General features: G+C 39.0%; 1 protein-coding gene across 2 annotated transcripts; it reads left to right on the top strand.

Annotated features, from left to right (window-relative positions):
* Positions 1–11,493: 11,493 nt before the first annotated feature.
* Positions 11,494–15,347, top strand: LOC104120922 (protein FAR1-RELATED SEQUENCE 8). Of its 2 annotated transcripts, XM_009632789.4 has the most exons (3): positions 11,494–11,628; positions 12,667–14,525; positions 14,775–15,347. In XM_009632789.4, the coding sequence occupies exons 2-3, from the start codon at positions 13,007–13,009 to the stop codon at positions 15,224–15,226; spliced, it is 1,971 nt and encodes a 656-aa protein (XP_009631084.1). In that variant the 5' UTR covers positions 11,494–11,628; positions 12,667–13,006; the 3' UTR covers positions 15,227–15,347. The 2 variants fall into 2 exon arrangements, with proteins under 2 accessions (XP_009631084.1, XP_009631083.1); XM_009632788.4 differs by having other exon boundaries at positions 12,667–15,347.
* Positions 15,348–15,428: the final 81 nt, after the last annotated feature.

Below are 15,428 nucleotides of genomic sequence, written 5' to 3'. Positions count from 1 at the left end.
GTGGAGGAAATATTGAAGAAGATTCTGGACAACCAGAAGACCATTACTGATACTCTGGCAATACATGGGAAGGTCATTAAAGATTTGGGCAAACAGGTCAAGAAGATGCGTAGATCCCAGGCATCAAAGAAGTCGGTAGAGAAGCTGATCAAAGAGGTTGAAAAGATTATATCTCCCGGAGATCTTCCATTGGACTTGCTTATGGAGCAGACAGTCCCAGCAGCACAGGCAGTAATAGCACAGTCTGAGGAGCCGGTTGCGACTGCACACACTGCTGAGGAGATGATACAGATGCTCAACAATGCAGTTGTCCCTCAGCCAGGAGATGATGACATATAGTTAGAGGAGACAGAAGGTGCTGATGATCCCATGCAGACTGAGACCACATAGGGAGTTCTTTTAACTCTCTACCCCTTCCATGTTCTTATTTTTGTTAAGCATTAGGGACAATGCTTATTTTTCATTTGGGGAGTGGTCTATTTTGATTAATTAACATTTGACATTTGGCATGTAATAACTCTGATACTATTTTTCTTTCATTCTTATTTTCCCTTTGGTATGTATATATTCTCCCCATTTGATGTAGATATTCATTTCCTTTATGTATATATTCATTTGACTTCGGTTTGTATATTCATTTATCTCGCTTCCCGTAGTTTACTTCATAGCTTCTTTAGTTTGCTCTTCCTTAGCAGTATAACTTCTTTTTAATTTGTTAGCTTCTTTTTACGTTTTGAGTGAACAATAAGGCTTTGGTTTTCTTAATGCCACGATTCTTTCCAAAGGTGTATTTTGTGTAAACCGGGTGGCTCTTCCCAACGATGGATGGCGTGACAACCTTCTTAAGGGATTGAGTCCATTTTCTTTTATGTTTTGAAAAAATATAGTAGCAATGAATGAAAGTGTCTTGAGCATGCTTCATTTGGTACCAACACATTTACCTCTGACCTTATGGTTAAAAACAAAGTTGTTGGCATAAAATGGCTCTAGTTGTGACCTTTAGACTCTTGTGTTGACTCAAACAGTCATCGAGTGGTTCAGTCGAGCCATTTGTGATTCTCAATCTTATCTAGGGTTGTTGTGGGCCCTCGACTCCGTTCTCTTTAGCAATCCAATAGTGTGAGAGGTGAGGTATTGAATTGCAAGTCCAAGTTCCCGTGCCAATAGTCTAGAACTTGCCCCGAGTGTTTTTCTAGGCGAAATTCTAAGTGTAGCTTGGCTTGAGAAATGATTGTAGGCTCTTTTTGATCCAATTTGAAATTGAAATCTTCCATAGCCTAACAATGTGATAACCCTAGTCAACCCCTTTGAGCCGAAGCCTTTTTATTTCAATAACCACGTTACAAACCTTTATCCGTTCTGTAGTGACCCTCTCTTGGCACCCGATATTTCCTTAGCATTCTTGAGAAACAATGGGCAAAAACATAAGTTTGGGGGAGAGACAGAGAGTTTGAAGTGATAAAAGGTACAAAGAAGAGAAAGAAATGAAGGCAAAGAACAAAAAGAAAAATGCCAAAAAGAAAGTGAATAAAATGATGAGTTGAAGGGAATTCAAAAGAAAGTAGGGATAAAAGGCTGAAGTAAATAGAAAAGGAGAAAAATGAATGCCATGACCAAGAAAGAGTGACGTTACGTCTCTTTAGTTCCCCCGAGGAAGAAGAAAATGACTCAAATAGTCGAGAAAGTATGAACCGAAAAGAGAAAATGGAGTGCTTAAGGAAAGATGAAACCATTCTATTCCAACAAGTCCTATCTTGGTCCAAAAGCCTTCATTACATCCCGCAAAAGCCCTACATGATTTCAAGTTGAGTGAGATTACATTAGTGGTGATTTATACGAGGGGCAAGCTTATGGTACTTAGAGCCAGACTTGTGGCATTCTTTTAAGAGAGATGATCGAACTTTTCACAATCCTTGTATCGAGTGTTGCATTCTAAAGTGAGATGTGCTAATGGAGAGTAGAGGAGGAGAAGTTTGGGATCCATAATGACCTACGTGAAAGAGCGAGCTTCCTTGATGAATAGAGTCAACTCTTTATGCTCTAGTGTCATATTAGAACTATTGTACTCAAAAAGTCAAACCATTGCGTTGCTGATAATTCATATGTGTTGTGGATAATTGTTTGTCCCAATTGATGTGTGATTAATTCACCTTAAGCCAGCTGAAATATCTTTTTTTATAGTGGAGGTGGGAATTGCCTTATTTCCTTGAGGACAAGCAAAAGGTTAAGTTTGGAGAAGTTGATAAGTAGGGATTTTGACCGATTATTTTCTCTCTTTTAACTGCGATTTAGCTCAAAAATGCTTAAAGGCATTCCCGAAAACTAACAAAATGTGCTTACTTGTAGGAATATTCAGATATGAGCCAAAGAAGTCAAAATCAACTCATAAAAGAGTCAAAAGTGAACAAGAACCAAAACAGGGCAAAAAGGCTAGCATTGCGGACCGCGCAATTCTACTGAGGCCGCAGAGAGGAGATTCAGAGAATGGTATTTGGGCAAGCTGAAGGAGTGCGGACCCCACCAAAATTGTGCGGCTGCAGAATATCAAGTGCGGTCGCAATCACTATTATGTGGTCCGCAGGAGTGAAGAATCAGAGAGTTGGATTCAAGTTCAAAATCAAGGAGTGCGGACCGCATCATTTTTATGCGGTCGAACAATTAGAAGTGCGGCCGCACTCATTTTTATGCGGACCACAGAAGCCTCGAAGTGCCAAGCCCAAAATTCCAAAAATGCGGACCGCACAATAACAGAAGCCCTGAAGTGCCAAGTCCAAAATTCCAAGAATGCGGACCACACAATAATTGTGCGGCCGCAGAAGCTCAATGTGTGGGCCGCGCCAGAATTATGCGGCCGCACAACCTCCGCAGGGGCAATTTTGTTAGATATTTTCAGCTTAGTATAAATAGAATGTTTTGTCATTTTTAGGGAGAGTGACATTGGGAAAGAGCACCTGAGCCATTTTCTTTGCTATTTTGAGGATTTTTGTACTAGATTAACATCTATACATTAGATTTTCTTTCCCTAATCAATTTATATGCATTCTATCTTAATTTCTTCTTTGATTTCTGTACTTTTTATGAGTAGCTAAATCTTTAGCTAGGGTTGTGACCCAACCCTAGTGTGGGTATTTGATGGGTGTTTAATTGAGGGCTTTTTTTTAATTGGGTTAGTGATATTTAGCCTTGTTCATGATAGAACCCTAGAATCAATGGTTGCAAACATTGATTCATGCCTATTTGACTTAGCCTCTACTTGAGAAAGAGAGACTAAGTCTAGAAAAACTTGGCTAACAAGAAATTGGGGTGAACTCAAGAAATTGATAGCCCCAATTAAAGGGTTAAACCTAGAGATATTAATACCCAACTTGAGCTAATATCACTTGTATTGTGCAAATACCCAATTGGACTTGAGAAAGCCAAACTGGGCAAAATTACTCAAACTACCGAGAGGTATAAAGTGAGTACCCGGATGTGATTGCTACATCACGACCCTAACTAATCAAATTTTCCCTGGAGTTTACAACCCATTAGATAACCACTTAGGTAGAAGTCACGACCCTACTCCCTTTTAATCATTTGAAAAACTTAAAACCAAAAATATTGTCCTTAGTTTTATACTTGCAAACAATAGAGTAAAGTAGAAGTAGAACACCAATCAAGTTTGTGAAAGTGTAATTGGAGCCAAAACTTGCAATTAACTTAGATATACACCTAATCTCATATTCTAACTCCTTGTGGATTCGATCCCGACCTTCATTGGGTTTATTATTGCATCGACCACCTCACTACTTAATTGTGGTGTGGGTTTGGACGAGTTCAAGCTTCTAAAAACTCGCCTCGCAATCATCGGACCATCGGAACGGAGCACCCTTCTGGGTCAATCTGCAATAGATGAGAAGCCATCAACAAACCGGCGATAATAACCTGCTAACCCCAAGAAACTCCTGATCTCGGTCACTGTGGTAGGATGAGGCCAACTCTGGACCACCTCAATCTTTCTGGGATCTACCTTAATACCCTCGCTTGATACAACATGCCCTAAGAATGCCATAGAATCTAACCAAAACTCGCACTTGGAGAACTTAGCATACAACTTCTGTTCTCGTAAGGTATGAAGCACAACTCTAAAATATTGCTCGTGCTCCTCCATGCTACGCGAGTAGATCAATATGTCATCAATGAAGACAATGAAAAACGAGTCAATATATGTCCTGAACACCCGATTCATCAAATCCATAAATGTTGTTGGGGTGTTGGTCAAGTCGAAGGACATCACTAGAAACTCATAATGGCTATATCTAGTCCGGAAAGCCATCTTCGGAACATCCGAATCACGAATCTTCAACTGATGATACCTCGATCTCAAGTCTATCTTAGAGAACACCTTGGCACCCTGCAACTAGTCAAACAAATCATCAATACACGGTAAGGGGTACTTGTTCTTAATGGTAACCTTGTTCAATTGGCGGTAATCAATGCAAATCCGCATAGTCCCATCCTTATTCTTCACGAACAACACTGGTGCACCCCAATGTGACACACTCGGTCTGACGAACCCCTTTGCTAGCAACTCCCCAAGCTATTCTTTTAACTCCTTCAACTCTTTCGGAGCCGTGCGGTATGGTGGAATAGAGATAGATTGGGTTCCTGGAGCCAAATCAATATAGAAGTAGATATCACGATCTGGTGGCATGCCTGGTAAGTCAAAAGGAAATACATCGGTGAACTACCGCACCACAGGCACTGAATCAATCGTCAAAGTCTCTACAGCAGTATCCTGAACATAAGCTAGATAAGCCAAACAACCCTTCTCGACTATGTGTCGAGCCTTCAGGAAAGAGATAACCTGACTAGATGCACTGATAGATGAACCCTTCCACTCCAATCTAAGCAACTCTGATATTGACAAGGTAACAATCTTGGCATGGCAATCAAGGAAGGCATGGTACAGAGACAACCAGTCCATGCCTAGGATGACCTCAAAGTCGGTCATGTAGAGCAACAGAAGATTCGATCTAGTCTCGTAAACACATTAAGTCACGATACAGGACCGGTAAATCCTATCCACAACAACAGAATCGCCCAGGCGTGGACACATATACAGGAGTACCTAAGGACTCGCAAGGAACACCCAGAAAATGAGCAAACAGAGATGAAACATATGAATATGTAGACCCTGGATCAAATAGAACAGAAGTATCCCTACCGCAGGCAGAAATAATACATGTGATCACGGCATCTGAGGTTACTGCATCTGGTTTGGCTGGAAATGCATAGAACCTAGCTGGAGCGCCACTTGACAGACCTCCACCTCTAGGACGGCCCCAACTCACCCGCCCTCCGCCTCTGGGCGGCTAGACGGCTGATGACCTTGATGTACTGGCTTGCCCCGAAACCTGGGGAAGAATCTTCTCATATGACCAAGATCCCCGCACTCAAAGTAACCTCTCGATGCGGAGGATGACTGACCCTGAGTCTCGCCCTGGGAACCTGAACACCCACTAGAAAAACCCTGAATAGCCGGTGGACGGTAGGAGCTATCTGGAATGGCACTGAAATAGGGCCGCACTGGAGCACCCCGAGAAGGTGGCGGTGCTGGATATGTGGGCCTACTAGACTGGCCCCTCACAAACTGACCTCTGCCCCCAGACGGAGCACCACTGAACCCTATAGAATATCGAGACCGCTTGTCCCTCGGCGCCTGCTCTCGACCCTGTTGACGAATACCCTCGATCCTCCGAGCTATCTCCACAACCTGCTCGTAATGAGTCCTTATCTCAATCTCTCGGGCCATAGTGACCTGGATACCATAGTACAAGCCCGCAATAAATCTACGCACTCTTTCTGCATCAGTGGGGAGTATCATAAGTACATGACGAGATAACTCAGAGAATCTCGCCTCATAATCGATCACGGACATCTGACCCTGCTGGAGCCGCTCGAACTGACCCCGTAACTTTTCCCTCTGAGAGGGTGGGATATATCTCTCCAGCAAGAGACGTGTGAACTGGTCCCAAGTCAAGGGAGGAGAACCTGCTAGTCTACTGAGAAGATAGGACTGCCACTATATACGGGCCCTGCCCTCTAGCTGAAAGGTGGTAAAGTCCACTCCGTGGGACTCCAATACCCTCATGTTGTGCAGTCTGTCCCTACAATGAACAATAAAGTCATGGGGTTCCTCATGTCGCTCACCTCCAAAGGAAGGAGGATGTAGTCTGGTCCATCTATCCAATAGCTTTTGCGGCTCGCCAGTCGCGGCTGGTCTGGGCTCTGGTATAACTGCTGCAACTGACTGAGCTCCGCCCACGGGTAGTGCACTCGAGGTCTATATACAGCAGCTGCATGCGTTGTAACCTGAGCAGTAGGGGTCTGTGCTCCCCTTCCTGCCTGAGATGTGGCTGGGTCTGCTGGAAATAAACCAGCCTGCGTCATAAAGTCCATAAATTGCAATATACGACCCATGACCTACTGGAATCTTGGTGCAGACATGAAATCCGTTGGGGCCGGCTCAGCTGCAGGTACCTTGCCCTACTCCTCAATAACAAGATCCTCCACTGGATCCACTGGTGGCACAACTGGAGCAACTCTAGGACACCCTCATCCTCTGGTAGGAGCTGGAACCCTCCCTCGGCCTATAGCAACTGGGGGAGTAGCTCCTCCATGGTCAGGTACATCGGAAGCGCGTTCTTACCATACATGAGAGAATAAGAGAAAGATACTTAGCACAACATCAACTACACGATAGGAGATGAAGAAAGAGAAGTTTCCTAACACCATATAGCCTCTCGAAGATAAGTACAGACGTCTCCGCACCGATTCGCAAGACTCTATTAGGCGGGCCCATGACTTGTGAGACCTACGTGAACCTAGTGCTCTGATACCAAGTTGTCACGATCCAAGTTTTCACTATAGGTCGTGATGGCACCCAACGTCGCCGCTAGGCAAGCCAATAGTGAACTAGTCATGTAGTTGTTCTTTTTAATAATTTCAAAGTAGTTGATTTTATTTATTAAGAGAATGATTAGTAGGGATTTATAGTAAAGTAAAGCATAAACTAATGAGAGAGAGTAAATACAGTGAATTAAATACTCAAAATCATAAAGTGTCTACTAGAATACTCCCAAAACCCGGTGTCACAAGTGTATGAGTAACTAATAAAATATATAAAATCTCTTATACTACTGCCTGGAATAAGATAGACAGAAAATAAATACAAAAGAGAGACTGCGGTGCTGCAGAACGGATGCAGAGAGAAACTCACCACTATGCCTCGGGGTAACGGGGGTATGCGCCTGAATGACTGCCAGATGTACCTGCCTCAGATCCTGCACGATTAGTGCAGAAGTGTAGCGTGAGTACATAAACAACATATACCCAGTAAGTATCAAGTCTAACCTCGAAGAAGTAGTGACGAGGGGTCGATATCAACACTTACTATGGCCAATAAATAAAGTACAGAAATTCTAAATAGGCATGAGATACATCAATAATAATAATAATAATAACACAATAACAAACAGTAAATAAGTAATTCTTTAACCAAAAATCAATTTAAAATCTCCAAGTAGCACTTACTAACTTCAACAAATACGGGCCATCAAGTAAACTATAATTTCTCAAGTCATGAAGGTAATATCAAGTGTAATCGGACTCCGAGCATTATCATGCACGATTTATGCCGAGGTCGTATGACCCGATCCAGAATAATATGTACACTATCGAGGATCGACCGACGCAAACTATAGATGCATCTATTATACTGTCGAGGCATTTGGCCCGCTCCATAAGAAGAGAGAATACTCTACGAACACTGATTTAACGGTTATCACAAGACTAATACACAAGGAGGCACAATTTCTATCAACTGTCAAGTAACCCGCCAAAACTCAAAGTAAGTGAAGTTCGATTTTTATGAATCCTTTTATCAAGTTTCAATATAATTTAAGTACTTGAATTAATAAGTAAGAGTACAAACAATACAAGTATTTCATGATAGGGTCCTAAAACTACCCGGACATAAGCATGATTTGTAGCTACGCACGGACTCTCGTCACTTCGAGCGTACATAGCACCCACAATTAGTAGCAAATAGTAATTTAAAATACCTATGGGGTAAACTTCCTCTTACAAGGTTAGGCAAAAGACTTACCTCGTTCCAAAACTCACTTTCCGATCACAAGTTCACTCTAAAGCCTCAAGTTGGTGCCGAACAATAAGAAGCTAGCCAAATATTATATAAATTAATCAATATACACTCAAAAGTTCATAATTTAGCTATTAGAGTAATTATCCAACACAAATTAGAAGATTCCTAAAATTCACCCTCGGGCCCGCGTGCCCGGATTCCAGAAATTTTTGAATATAAATATTACCCATAGCCTCCCGAATCCAAATATTTAATTTCTACTCAATTCCATAACTATTTTCGTGGTTAAATCTCATTTTTACCTAAACCTTAGTTTCTTCACAAAACCCCATTAATTTCACGATTTTTTCATGTTAAATCTACCTATGATTCATGTATTTAGCTAAAGGATTGATAGGGATCCCTTACCTCTTGATGTTGATGAAATCCTCCCACAAAATGCTTTCAAAATCGCCTAAGACCAAGGGGGAAATGAGGGAAATGAAGCTAAGTTCCGTAATAAAAAGCTCTTGCACCAGTCGCAGATGTCGCATTTGCGACATCTTGTTCGCAAATGCGATAAAAGCATCGCAAATGCGAAGATTGGCCATCTCTATCAAGCTCGTAAATGCGACCAAAAACTTCGCAAATGTGAAGATGGGCAGCTTGCAAAAGCGGCAGAAATCTTCGCAAATGCGAACCCCCTAGTGTTTTTCCCAACCTCGCAAATGCGAATAAAACTTCGCATTTGTGAGACCTGCAACATCAGCCCAGAAAACCAGAAAAACTGAATCTCTTTCACCACTCTGAATGAGCTTGAAACTAACCCGAGTCCCCGGGGCTCCACGCCAAACATTCACACAAGTCTAAAAACATTATACGAACTCGCTCGCGCAATCAAAACACCGAAATAACATCTAGAATCACGAATCTGATGCCAAAACGCATGAATTAAATCATGAAACTCAAGAATCATCACAAATATATCAAAGCAGAGTAGTTGTGCTAAATTTATTAGGAAAACAAAATTGATAATATGGGATGAATCACTTATGGCTAAGTGTAAAATGATCGAAATAATTGTCCGGAGTTCTAGAGATATATTGGATATTAATGAACCGTTTGGTGAAAAATTAATAGGTTGGGAGGTGATTTCTATCAAATACTATAGTAGTTCCAAAATTGACAAAAACAGAGACTGTAAAAGCTAACTTGCCAAAGTTATACTTCTGGCCTCAAACGAAAAAGATTCAACTGACAAGAAATATAAAGTAAAAATAGATCCAGTATTTAGTGTCTTCTTGCTTTATGTCGATAACGAAGAAGAGCATCCAATAAAAGATGATTTGGTTCTTCTTGAATACTTGGTTATCAATCTCAATGAACAGTAGTGCATTTAATACGAGAAATATTTTTATCATTAGATTAAAACGTAATTTGTGCAAATCGCATGATTGAACTAAAAAGATATCTTAGAAGAAATGAATATGTTGATCAACTAAACAAAAGGTTGATTGCAAAATTTTATAGTAAAAATAATTTTTTTTTTCCAGTTTTTGACTTAGCAGAAAATGATACCAATAATTACTACCAAGAAAAATACTTAAATACTTTAATACCAATGGTTTTCTACCATACATGTTTGTTGTCAAGTTTCTTATTTCTTACGTATGTTAGTGTCACCATATATATAATAGACTAAGTTAAAATTGATCTTCCATTGTATATTGGTTAATTTTGAAGAAAAATATATCTGTCATACTACTGAAAAACTTAAATACGCTGAATAACTTATGCAATAGCACACAGATGGTATATAGAAGTTTTGACAATAACGTCATACATGTAAAAATTATGATACTGGTTAACGTGCTTTTAAGTATAGTCTTATCCCTGAATTCAACTTTCGTCTTCCGAAACTAAGGAATATTCTTTAAAATTTGTGTGAAAATAATTTTTAGTATGTTTATGTTTTGCAAATATAATAAATAAAGCACAAGGACAAACATCCTAAATATTGGACTATATTTACCGCAATATGTTTTCTTGCACGAATAATTGTAGAGTATTTGATCAATATTGTCCCTTATCTTTGAGGGTAGGTCTATTTTGATTTCTCAAATATAACCCTGAGCATATTTAGTCCCTTAAGTATGCTAAAGTGGAGCATCCTATATATATATATATATATATATATATATATATATATATATATATTTCTTTTAATTTCTTTTAACATACAAAAAATATACCAACTTTATATACTTATTCCGCTACCAGATGTAAATAGTTTTTTGCATGAGTTTAAAATAATAATATAACCTGGTTATTCGTTTGCTTCAATAATTTGCCTAGAAGTGATCGTGGCAGCTCTATTTTTTTTAAATTTTAACTTTTCTTTTTGGAAAAATCAACCTAAATTTTTAAATGTATATATATACACAAAATAATTTACAAATTTTATATATTTTTTTGGCTATTATTTTAACAACGGTTATACAGTGTCATTTTCTCATTGAAAACTGGCACAGAATGGGATATATTCAAGATCAAAATTTTAGAAGGCATTATCTAAAAATGAGGAATTAAAGTGATAATTTGCGTTATCCAATAAAATGAGAGGAAATATTTTGCTTCAGAGCAGAAGATTTGCTTTATGAATCAGAGTTGGGTAACACTATTAGTTTTTGAATATATTGTGACAGTGAAACTAAAGGTGCTCCACTTTAGCATACTTAAGGGACTAAATATGCCCAGGGTTATATTTGAGGGACCAAAATAGACCTAACCTCAAAGATAAGAGATAATATTGGTCAAAACCACTGTCAGTGAGACTAAAGATGCTCCACTTTAGCATACTTAAGGGACTAAATATGCTCAGGGTTATATTTGAGGGACCAAAATAGACCTACCCTAAAAGATAAGGGACCATATTGATCAAAACCTCAACAATTGTATGTTGCACTTTCAAGAGAGATATCAAGATCAACAACTAGAGTCCTAGTTAAGGCGGAATAACCAACGCATTAAGAGGAAACATACACAAAAAAATATTGTCCACAAAGAAATATTCGTTAAGATACCGTCACATTAAATATTTTTAAACTATAATATATAATTATCTAACTAACATGACAAAATTGATTATTTGGGTAAGTTTTGATGATGTCATTTTATTTTAAATTCATGTATTATTCTAATGTAATAATTTTTTTCGATATTTTGATGCTTGTTGTATTATTATACATAAAATTTCTCTCATTAATTAAATTTTATTGTTCATTCATATAAATAAATGTTTAAATACAAATTTAGACATACTAGTTTTATTAAATTTCGCCAAAAAAGAAAAAGAAAAAGAATTTTAATAAAATAACTCTGGCTTTAATCATTCCAGTCGAAGCCTGTATCAGTCCCTCGCCGCTGCTGCCGCTGCCAATTGGGTTCTCCCCGGCGTTATTGCTCTTTTTCTCCGGCAAGTTCATCCTTTATTTAGGGTAAAGGTGAGTCCAACATGGTGAAATATCTCGTTCCACAGTCTCTCTCCAACTTTCATTCCAATTCTCGGTACCTCGATGTCAATTAGTTCATTATATTTCTTTCTATTTTTTCCCCTTTTTTCTCCAATTCTAGCTATAATGCTTTAGTTTTTTTTTTCTTTTTGCTTTTCTGGTTATTTTCGTTATGGAATAAGAAAATTTGGTAGTCTGTGCGATTGTGGTTGACTGTATTTTCGAGATGAAACCTATTAATGTTTAAAAAACCAGTCTTTTTTTAAAACTAAATAATACTCGTTGAATCTTCTGGGAAAAATATTGACCAGTAAAAGGAAACAAAGGATTTTTGCTTAGTTTAGCATTACTGATTGGGATACTGAAGGATGAGGGTGAATCGCGCTTAATCTGATTCCACAAATGAATGTGCGCTAACGGTCTAATTTTCGTACAATGATAAACTAACAGCATCTAAAACTAAAAGAGTCAGTAAATTGATCACTGCTGCTTTACTATTGTCTCACGCGATAAATAAGGAAGAATTTATGAGCTAATAAGATATACAGTACCTATCAAGCCACAGTGAATAGTTATTTGTTGAATAAAATCTAGAGTTTCAAGTTTAATATGTACTTCTAAAATAACAACACTAGAATCTGTTTTTTGTTGATTGTTATATAAAAAACTCTTTTTTTATTGATTTGGTGCTCATACATTTAGTTGCATTTACTATCTAATATATCTCAAACAACTTGGAATTCTCTAATTTTTAATATATTTTATATTCAATAAGTAATATAGAGGTACAAAGATAGTACGGTGCTTTACATGGATTCTTGCTTGCTTAAACTAAATGGTGAAAATTACTTGATACTTGAACATTTTATCTTCTTCGTCTTCTCTCTTTATTACTTTTTTACTCTTGACCAATTTTCTTTCTACATGTATCTTGAGTTGGATGGGCACCTTCATTTTGTGAGCTGGATTTGTTGAAGTGATCTGATCACGAGAGATGTTTTAATTTATTTATTTTCTTTATCCTGACAGGTGATTCCTGCTGCTTAGGGCTAGAACAAAGGACGCTAATTATGAGTTGTAAGATTGTGGTTAAGGGCAGCAAGAGACACAACGTTCACCTTCCTAGCTAGATTATGCTTCACTGTAGAGAAGGATCCTATGAGAAGTGTAAGATCTTAGCTTCTCCTATGACATCTTAGATGTTATGAAGAAAGAATCTAGGCTCATTGAAATGCAAAAGGTCTATTCGTCATGCCATTAATGAAGGAAAGGATCTGTTCCACGTGAAAATTTGGCTAGAGTTCTTGATACATGTATCTAATCGCTGCTGACCTTTTCCCATTCATCTTGCTATACTGGAAGGCTTCAGATGGAGGAAGGTTTGGGAACCAGTGAACAGCTTCCTGAGGATGAGGGAGGTGATAATGAGGTTGACAGTGAGGAAGCCTTTGATATTACGTGCAATGGCATTGAGAGCGATGGTCACCAAGTGCTAAATGTTGAGGCCAATGAGCTTGAAGCTACTACTGGGCAAATTCTTGAATTTGAAAGCGATGAAGCTGAGAAAAACTGTGAGCATGTGCTTGATTTTGAAAGCAGTGACCCAAGGGACAATAGTCACCAGTTGCTTGAGTTTCACAGCAATGGCCTTGGAGGTGGCGATACAACAATTATTGATGATCACACTGGTTCATCCCCGGGGAAGTCTTATCCTCCACCGGTTGTCGGCATGGAGTTTGAATCTTATGAAGATGCTTATAATTATTACAACTGCTATGCTAAGGAGCTTGGTTTTGCCATCAGGGTGAAGTCTTCATGGACGAAACGGAACAGCAAAGAGAAGCGTGGTGCTGTTCTCTGTTGCAATTGTGAGGGTTTCAAGACAATGAAAGAGGCAAATAGCCGAAGAAAAGAAACAAGGACAGGTTGCTTAGCAATGATAAGGTTGAGATTGGTGGAGCCCAGTAGATGGAGGGTGGATGAAGTTAAGCTTGAACATAACCATCTCTTTGATCCTGAAAGGGTGCAAAACTCCAAGTCACACAAAAAGATGGATGCAGGGGTTAAAAGGAAGTTAGAGCCAGCAGTTGATGTAGAAGTGCGAACAATTAAGTTGTATAGAACTCCTGCTGTTGAGAATCTAGGCTATGGAAGCTCAGATGAAAGAGCATTCAGCGGGCAGATTGATGGCTCCACACGTTTAAAACTCAAAGAAGGTGATACCCAAGTCATATACAACTTCTTTTGTCGGATGCAGCTTATGAGGCCCAATTTTTTCTACATTATGGATTTGAATGATGAAGGGTATCTAAAGAATGTGTTTTGGATTGATTCCAGATCGAGAGGGGCATATGCTTATTTTGGTGATGTGGTTGTGGTTGACACAACATGCTTGTCAAAAAAGTATGACATCCCGCTTCTAGCATTCTTTGGACTAAACCACCATAAGCAGACTCTTTTGTTGGGCTGTGGTTTGCTTGCTGATGAAAGTTTCGAGACATATGTTTGGTTACTGAGAGCATGGCTATCGTGTATGTCAGGACGCCCTCCACAATCTATCATCACAGATCGCTGCATGGCCTTGCAAAATGCAATATCTGAGGTTTTTCCTCGGGCTCAACATCGGCTTAATTTGTCTATTATTTTGGGCAGCATTTTCAATACCGTAGGGCAAGTGGGGGAATCTGAAGTATTCCGTGAGGTACTGTATAATACGGTGTATAACTCTCTTAAAGTTGATGAATTTGAAGTTGCATGGGAGGAGATGATCCATCAATTCGGATTTAGGGGCTATGGATGGCTTCAAAGTTTGTATGAGGATCGAGAACGATGGGCTCCTATTTATATGAAAGATACATTTTTTGCTGGAATATCTATTGATCAGCCTGGTGAGTTCATGAGCCCCTTCTTTGATGGATATGTACATAAACAAACAAATTTGAAAGAATTTTTTGATATATATGATTTTGTACTGCAAAAAATGCATCAGAAGGAAGTTCTTTGTGATTTTGAGTCTAGAGAATTTAGCCCCGTCTTGAGAACAAGGTGCAATTATGAGCTACAGCTATCTAAATTGTATACTAAAGAAATATTCTTGAAGTTCCAAGATGAGATGGCGTTGATGTCTAACTGTTCAGGTATAGCACAAATTCACGCCAATGGACCGATCATCACATATATTGTTAAAGAACGAGGGGCTCAGGGAGACACGGGGGATGCAAGAGATTTTGAAGTTACTTATGATAAAATGGGGGTGGAAGTCCGATGCATCTGCAGTTGTTTCAACTTTAAAGGTTATCTATGCCGACATGCTTTATCTGTGCTCAACTACAATAGTATAGAGGAGATCCCAAATCATTATATCTTGACCCGATGGAGAAAGGATTTTAAACGCTTGTATGCACCAGAACTTGGCTCGAGCAACATAGATATTAGTAACCCTGTTCAACGGTTTGACCATTTGCACAAACGGGCCATGCAAGTAGTTGACGAAGGGATGACTTCTCAAGATCATTATATGGTTGCTTGGCAGGCATTTAAGGAGTCCTTGAATAAGGTTCGTCTTGCGGCGGACAAACATGTATCATAAAACCAAATTGGGGCTTAATATTTTGTGTAGCTTCTGAACTTTTTTTGTATAAATTATAAACCGGCTTCCACACATTATTATGTACAGTTAAATACCTGCATTTAAGAGCTTTTTCAGGGTACCTTTTTTTTTTCTCCCCTAGATAGTACTCTGTTTGCCATTCACTATCTTGTACATTCTCTTCTGATGCAATTCTGCTTGT

The sequence above is a fragment of the Nicotiana tomentosiformis genome, chromosome 6 (genome assembly GCF_000390325.3).
Source record: "Nicotiana tomentosiformis chromosome 6, ASM39032v3, whole genome shotgun sequence".
In the NCBI taxonomy this organism is placed as follows: Eukaryota; Viridiplantae; Streptophyta; class Magnoliopsida; order Solanales; family Solanaceae; genus Nicotiana; species Nicotiana tomentosiformis.
This window is presented reverse-complemented; position numbering and strand designations above follow the sequence as displayed.